The following is a 7669-nucleotide window of genomic DNA, read 5'->3' on the forward strand; positions in this document are numbered from 1 at the left end:
CACCAGACTCTGGATACTTTATGTACCACTGGCCACCAGACTCCGGATACTATATATACCACTGGCCACAAGACTGTGGATACTATATATACCACTGACCACCAGACTCCGGATACTATATATACCACTGGCCACAAGACTGTGGATACTATATATACCACTGACCACCAGACTCTGGATATTATATGGACCTCTGACCACCAGACTGTGGATACTTTATGTACCACTGGCCACCAGACTTTGGATACTATATGTACCACTGGCCACCAGACTTTGGATACTATATGAACCACTGACTATTGGAAACCACATGTAAGTAGATTGGGGTTAGTTCACCACCACTGGATTAGGGTAAATTCTCTATCGGAGGCGGCTGTATGACAATAGGGACTAGTGATGAGGCCGGTCAGAGTTTGTGTTTAGTCAATATTTACGTTAGTCGGCAGAGTCACAGGTGGAGTGAAACGCGTGGGATGATGGGGGTGATGGACGGCACATTGAGTGGCGTCATCCTCATGTTCCATTGGTGTCGGTGCTGCAGGTTTCTTCCAGCAACATAACATATATGATCCCCGTATGGTAAGTTCTTTCTTATGTTTTTTCCTATATGACATTTTATGGCCTGTCACATAAAGGTGAGGTACCCACCAGGGCCGTATTTACCATTAGATACCTGCGGGCACCAGATCACTGTAGTACTACCGATAATGAATCCTCTTCCTGTGTGTTTTCCGATTTTATGTAACTAAAGCTTAATCGCTGTATAAATGAAAAGTTCTACAACTTCCTGATCTGCTTTATGTTTCTTAGCTGAGAGCAGGACTAGCGATGTACAGGTTCACTGCATCTGAATGTGAGCAAGAGTGTCCTCATTCACTGACAGCAAACAGATCTTGAAAATGGTGAGTAATTGAAACATAAATGATATTATAAAGTTGTAGAACTTCTCATGTATACAGGAATGAAGTATTTATTATATGGGGGCATGGCTGTAAATATGCCCCCGGATATGACGACTCCTTGTATAGACCAGTCCTATTGGATCTCTCGGTGTGGACGTCTCTGCAGGGGATTTTTCTTCTTCATGAATGTTGATCTCTGGTGTGAAGGATCTGGTAACAGGAGCATCCATGAGGTGAGGTCCCAGACTGTAGGGGGCAGCATTGTAGCCGATCCTCCATCCCACACTGTGCCCCATTCAGTGTATCCCGTTTAGATAATCCTCCACAATCTAAATAGCCTGTACTTCAGCTCTCTCCTGCACTGATACATTGTAACAAACTCTCACTTATCATTATATAACCATTAAAGCTGTTTTCTGGTTTGGAAAACCTATTTTCAAATGCCCTATTAGGGAATTTTGGGGTAATAGTGTGGGTTCCCCCGTTCAGGAACCTGATTAATTAGTAAGAATGGAGAGGGGCTACAAACATCATCTCCTGCTCAGGAGGACCATCACATCCATGTATTACATGCACAGCCCGGTGATTATAGAACTGTGTAATACTTTACTTCCCCTTTAGAGATGCTGTAGGGAAATTAAACTCTTGCAGCAAGTTCCCCCACAGATTACTGGACCCCTCTAGCAAAACGGTATTGTAAAAACCTGACAACCCCTGTAAGGCTCTGTTCACACCACAATTGTGCTTTAAATCTGACATATACCTTTAAAGTGTAGCTAAACGTTTGACAAACTTCTGACATGTCATAGTGACATAGTGACATGTCAGAAGATTGGATTGGTGGGGGTCCGAGCACTGAGACCCCCACCAATCACTAGAACGAAGCAGCTGAAGCCCCCGTGTGAGCGCTCAGCCGCTTCGTGTTTGTTCGGCTTTTTCCAGAAATAAATGTATCGGTGAACGAACTCAATAGAAAGTCTATGAGCCCGATACATTTTTCCGGAAAAAGCCGAACAGACAGGAAGCGGCTGAGCGCTCACACGAGACCTTCAGCTGCTTCGTTCTAGCGATTGGTGGGGGTCTCAGAGCTCGGACAACATTTACTACACAGAAGTCCAATGGGAATAAAGACAAGCACAAATATGTAGGGGGTAAAAGGAAAGTTTTATTTATAGATAAGGGAAGGTTATATTTTATTATTAGGAGATTATTCTAGAAGTATTAAGACTACTATTATTATATACTGTGTATATGTATGTGTCATCTATTTATCTATTATACTAAACCTATCTAAAGGCCGTGTTGATCCAGAGGAAGGCGAAAACCCCCTGTGAGGAATGAGCCAATTGTCCTCATATTAGGGGGGAAAATTCCTTCCTGACCCCAAATATGGCGGTCGGCATAAATCCCAGGATCAAAGGCTGAAGTGTAACATGTGTAATATGGAGAAAGACTAGGGAAAAATTATTCATTTTTTTTTTATTTTTTTTTTATTATTAATTTTTTTTATTATTATTTTTAATGAACTACTGTATTTATTTATGTGTAAACTATAAATTGTATTAAATTAAGAATTATTTTTTTAAATTATTTTCTATATTTATATTATGTTACTTATGTGTGTTACTACTTATTAGTCTATCATCCTAAACCTATTTAAGGCCGTGTTGATCCAGAGGAAGGCGAAAACCCCCTTTGAGGAATGAGCCAATTGTCCTCATATTAAGGGGGGAAAATTCCTTCCTGACCCCAAATATGGCGATCAGAATAATCCCAGGATCAAAGGCTAAAGTCTAATCTAAATGTACTATGTGTCTATATGCGATGTCTATACTTATCATGTAGTGCGGTGTCTATACTTATCATGTAGTGTGGTGTCTATACTTATCATGTAGTGTGGTGTCTATACTTATCATGTAGTGTGGTGTCTATACTTATTATATAGTGGGGTGATGTGCATGATATGAGTGATGTGAGTGATGTGGGTGATGTGAGTGATGTGGGTGATGTGGGTGCATTACTTACCTGGCCTGTGCTGAGGTGAGATCAGGTATAATGGCCGCTCCGGCCCCAGGACTACAACATGCGGCTATTATTCCTGATCTCTCCAGATGGAAACTAAGCACAGGCCGCTCCTGGGGGGTGTAGAGGATCTTCAGGCTGGAGTGATGTCAGATGCCTGCCCGGGATTGGAGGATGGCAAGTCAAGGCTCTGGTGCAGCAGCAAGATGGCAGAGGTGTGGCATGAAGATGGTAAGGAGAGAGATGATGGTCTGGGCAGCCGAGGTGACATACAGCAGCAGAGACATGAGGCACGGGTCAGGAGGCATGAAGTTCTGGGCCCTTGTCCTGAGATCTTATCGGGTCCAGCTTGGTGACATGAAGCTGAACCCGGCCAAGGGGTGAAGGGCTTTGTTATTCTCTGGCCACTTCAGATGTTGGTTCTCCAGAACGGGCACAAATGGTGTAAATGGTGGCTGTGCCCTCCTCTCCTGCAGTTCCTCCCAGCCGATGGTGGAGAAGAATGGATGCGCTCTGATGTTCCCGCACACACCGAGGCGCCTCTTAGAATTTTTACGGACCAGTCTCTTGGTCAGATGTTTCACGTCAGGATTAAGCCAAGTTGGAAATTTAGGCTTCGCGGTGGTGATGGCTTTGATAGCCATTTGCCTGACGTGGCCGTTGTAAAATGGGGAGCGTCCGGCTGCCATCCTGGACACCACAATCCCCAGGCTCCACCAGTCAACTGCAGTGCCGTATTTTTTTCTAAGAAGCACCTCGGGGGCCATGTAATGCAACGTTCCCGACACTCCACGGATCTTATTGGAGGCGGTGACGCCATCTTGGGCCAATCCCAGGTCGATGATACGGACGTGGCCATCTGCATCCAACATTATATTCTCCGGCTTTAGATCTCTGCAAAGAAATAAGACGAGAGAATGACAAATCCGCCCAGTGATCCAGGAGACGGGGGATGGGTTATTGCACCACCAAGCAGAATAGGCATTCAGGAGTGTAGGAAAGCTGGGTGCATTGCTTCCAGCATGTAAAGGAGAATGAAAGAAGGGGGAAGTTGTGCTTACCGGTGGACGATGTTATGTCCATGGAGGAACTGGAGGCCACATATCATCTCTGCTGTGTAGAATCTGATGGGGAGAACAGAGCGGAGTCTCAATGTCATGAAATCTTCCTCTATCAATTCCCTAATATCATGTTATGATGGAGTGTGTGCGGTCTCTAGCAGAGAAGAGGCGCTGATTATGGCAGCCTGTATTCTGCATTATCTGACCTCCCCCCTCACCTTTTCTTCTTTCCACCCACCTCAGTCTCCTGATTATTTACTCGCCTTACGCTGCCGATGTTCAAGCAGCCGCACATCCTGATCAAAGCCTCCAGGCTGCCACCGGACAGATACTCCGTGATGAAAAATGCCCGCTCCTCAGACTGATGTGCGGCATAGAGGTGGCATAGGAACGGGCAGTGTCTGGCCGCTAGGAGTATCCGCCGCTCTCTCATAATTTCGTCCGCATTGTCCCGTTTGGTGATCATTTTTACGGCCATGTAGGTGTTTCGGCCGGGGACTGATGCCAGGACCACCTGAGGAAAACAAATGGAGATTCCTCATGAGAAGAAGAAGGAACAGGGGTGGACAGAGAGGTCGGTCAGTCGGGTAGTGCCCAGGACTCCACAGCAGAACAAAGCTGAGCTCCCAGCATAATGCAGTGTCTGCTGTTGGGTCCTGTATGGAGAGGTCTTCACGCCTTACCCACATTTGACATAATTATCTTAGTTGGTGGGGGGAGTATGGAGCAGGATGATACGCTATAATAGCGACCGTAGCATCTAAACAGTTAAATAGAGGTAAGCTCCCGCTGTCACCCCATCACCCCTACCCGCAACGCGATCACAGTGTGTAGATAGTTGTCATGGCAGGCCAGGGGGCCTAATGAAGACCCCAAGGTCTGCCAACTTGGTCCTCCTATTAAGCTTCATAGGAGGAGGCTAAAAGAACAAGCGATACATAAATATTGCAGTCTATTGTACAAGCAATCTTACCATCATATGTTCAAGTCCTCTAGTGGGATTTACAAAAAAAAATAAAAATCACTTTTCCCCTAATGTCAAAAATAAATAGGCAGAATTGATATTCATAAAAGGGTCAAATTTAAAAATCTAACAATATTTAATCCGTATGGTGAAAGCCGTAAAAAATAAATAAACTTTTTTCTATTTAGTTTTGTTTAGCTCCCCGAAAAATGGAATAAAAAGTTAAAAAGTGAGTAAAAGTTTTATGTAACCCAAAATAGTACCAATAAACAGTACAGCTCGCCCCACAAAAAACAAGTCCTCACACCGCCCCATCAACCGAAAATAAAAACAATTCTGGGTTTCAGAATATGGAGACACAACAAATAATTTTTTTTACAAATTGTTTTTATTGGATAAAAAGTATAAAAAATAAACCAATATAATTTTGGTATCCCCGTTATTGTGCTGACCCGCAGAATAAAGGTAACGTGTCATTTTTACCACTTAGTTAACACCATAAAAGCTAAATTCTTATACCAATGGAGGAACTGTTTTTTTTTGTTTTTTTTGCTATTTCACCTAAAAAAAACAGCCTTTTACAATGTTCCCAGTAAATGATATGGTACATTGAATGGAGCCATTAAAAACTACAACTCGTGCCCCCAAAAATCAAAATCTCTCATATGTCGACAGAAAAATACTAAAATGAAAAACTAAAGTAGTGGTTATTGGGGCAGGAATATGTCTGGATGTCCTATTAGGCATCCCATAGGAGAACACTACACCCATCATCCATCCAGCATAACATGGTGACAACAGAGAACAATTGATGGAGATAAAAGGTAAACTTTAGGTTTACCACCCTATAAAATGAAATATTTAGATATTATACTCACTTTGCCAAAGCTGCCCCTACCCAGGACCTGGTGGATGGTGAAGCGGCTGATGGTAAGCCTGGCATAGGGGCTGGATGTTCCAGGGTCTTGGCTGCTCCCAGGTCTTGGCTCCTCATCCTCCAATCCTCTGTCCTTGGCTCCTCTCCTCTTCTTCTTGAATCCGGTGACGCTGTCCTCCTCCCTCTTCCTCTTCTCCTCTTCTCTCTTCTCGCCGTCTTCTCCATGTCCATTGGACGCCATTTTCACAAATATCTTCCTACCTGTAGACTTCAGTCCTATCGCTGCCGTCGACAGTTGAAAGTAAACGGCAGTTGGTCGTGTGCAGGTCACATGATGTCAGAGGTCATGGAATCCTCAGGTGGCACCTGCCTGGCAGTAACCTGCTCTGCCATGTCTGATGTGGGCATCATGAGTGCCAGTCTAGTGTCCAGAGCAGTCTTACCCAACCAGGGTTTCTTATGGCCTGGTCAGGGGTCTGCAGAACACAGTAGCAATACATGTCACTCCACCAGTAGAGATAAACAACGGTTATTTGCTCAGGGTATTGGCAAAACCCTTTTCATCCACAATATAGAATCTGGGTTTATATTTAGGGGTCTGTATTTATTTAGGGGTCTGGTCTGGGGTCTGTATTTATTTAGGGGTCTGGTCTGGGGTCTGTATTCATTTAGGGGTCTGGTCTGGGGTCTGTATTTATTTAGGGGTCTGGTCTGGGGTCTGTATTCATTTAGGGGTCTAGTCTTGGGTCTGTATTTATTTAGGGGTCAAGACTGGGGTCTGTATTTATTTAGGGGTCCGGTCTGGGGTCTGCATTTATTTAGGGGTCTGGTCTGTGGTCTCCATTGATTTAGGGGTCTGGTCTGGGGTCTGCATTTATTTAGGGGTCTGGTCTGCGGGTCTGTATTTATTTAGGGGTCTAGTCTGGGGTCTGTATTTATTTAGGGGTCTGGAGTGGGGTCTGTATTTATTTAGGGGTCTGGAGTGGGGTCTGTATTTATTTAGGGGACTGGTCTGTGGTCTGCATTTATTTAGGTGTCTGGTCTGGGGTCTGTATTTATTTAGGGGTCTGGTCTGGGGTCTGTATTTATTTAGGGGTCTAGTCTGGGGTCTGCATTTATTTAGGGGTCTGGTCTGGGGTCTGCATTTATTTAGGAGTCTGGTCTGGGGTCTGTTTTTATTTAGGGGTCTGGTATGTGGTCTGTATTTATTTAGGGGTTCGGTTTTGGGTCTGCATTTATTTAGGGGTCTGGTCTGGGGTCTGAATTTATATAGGAGTCTGGTCTGGGGTCTGCATTTATTTAGGGGTCTGGTCTGGGGTCTGAATTTATATAGGAGTCTGGTCTGGGTCTGTAATTATTTAGGGGTCTGGTCTGTGGTCTGCATTGATTTAGGGGTCTGGTCTTGGGTCTGTATTCATTTAGGGGTCTGGTCTAGGGTCTGTATTTATTTAGGGGTCTGTATTTATTTAGGGGACTGGTCTGTGGTCTCCATTGATTTAGGGGTCTGGTCTGGGGTCTGTAATAATTTAGGGGTCTAGTCTTGTGTCTGTATTTATTTAGGGGTCCGGTCTGGGGTCTGCATTTATTTAGGGGTCTGGTCTGGGGTCTGTATTAATTTAGGGGTTTGGTCTGGGGTCTGAATTTATTTAGGAGTCTGGTCTGGGGTCTGTAATTATTTAGGGGACTGGTCTGTGGTCTCCATTGCTTTAGGGTTCTGGTCTGGGGTCTGTATTCATTTAGTGGTCTAGTCTTGGGTCTGTATTTATTTAGGGGTCTGGTCTGGGTCTGTATTTATTTAGGGGTCTGGTCTGGGTGTGCATTGATTTAGGGGTCTGGTCTGGGG

At 44.5% G+C, this 7669-nt stretch overlaps 1 protein-coding gene across 1 annotated transcript; it reads right to left on the reverse strand.

The window, feature by feature from the left end:
* Nucleotides 1-2055: 2055 nt before the first annotated feature.
* Nucleotides 2056-6109, reverse strand: LOC142665565 (protein kinase C delta type-like). The gene is made up of 4 exons (XM_075845270.1): nucleotides 5828-6109; nucleotides 4249-4499; nucleotides 3986-4048; nucleotides 2056-3818 (listed from the first exon to the last, which is right to left on the reverse strand). The coding sequence occupies exons 1-4, from the start codon at nucleotides 6065-6067 to the stop codon at nucleotides 3260-3262; spliced, it is 1113 nt and encodes a 370-aa protein (XP_075701385.1). The 5' UTR covers nucleotides 6068-6109; the 3' UTR covers nucleotides 2056-3259.
* Nucleotides 6110-7669: the final 1560 nt, after the last annotated feature.

This window comes from Rhinoderma darwinii, chromosome 13 (genome assembly GCF_050947455.1).
Source record: "Rhinoderma darwinii isolate aRhiDar2 chromosome 13, aRhiDar2.hap1, whole genome shotgun sequence".
In the NCBI taxonomy this organism is placed as follows: Eukaryota; Metazoa; Chordata; class Amphibia; order Anura; family Rhinodermatidae; genus Rhinoderma; species Rhinoderma darwinii.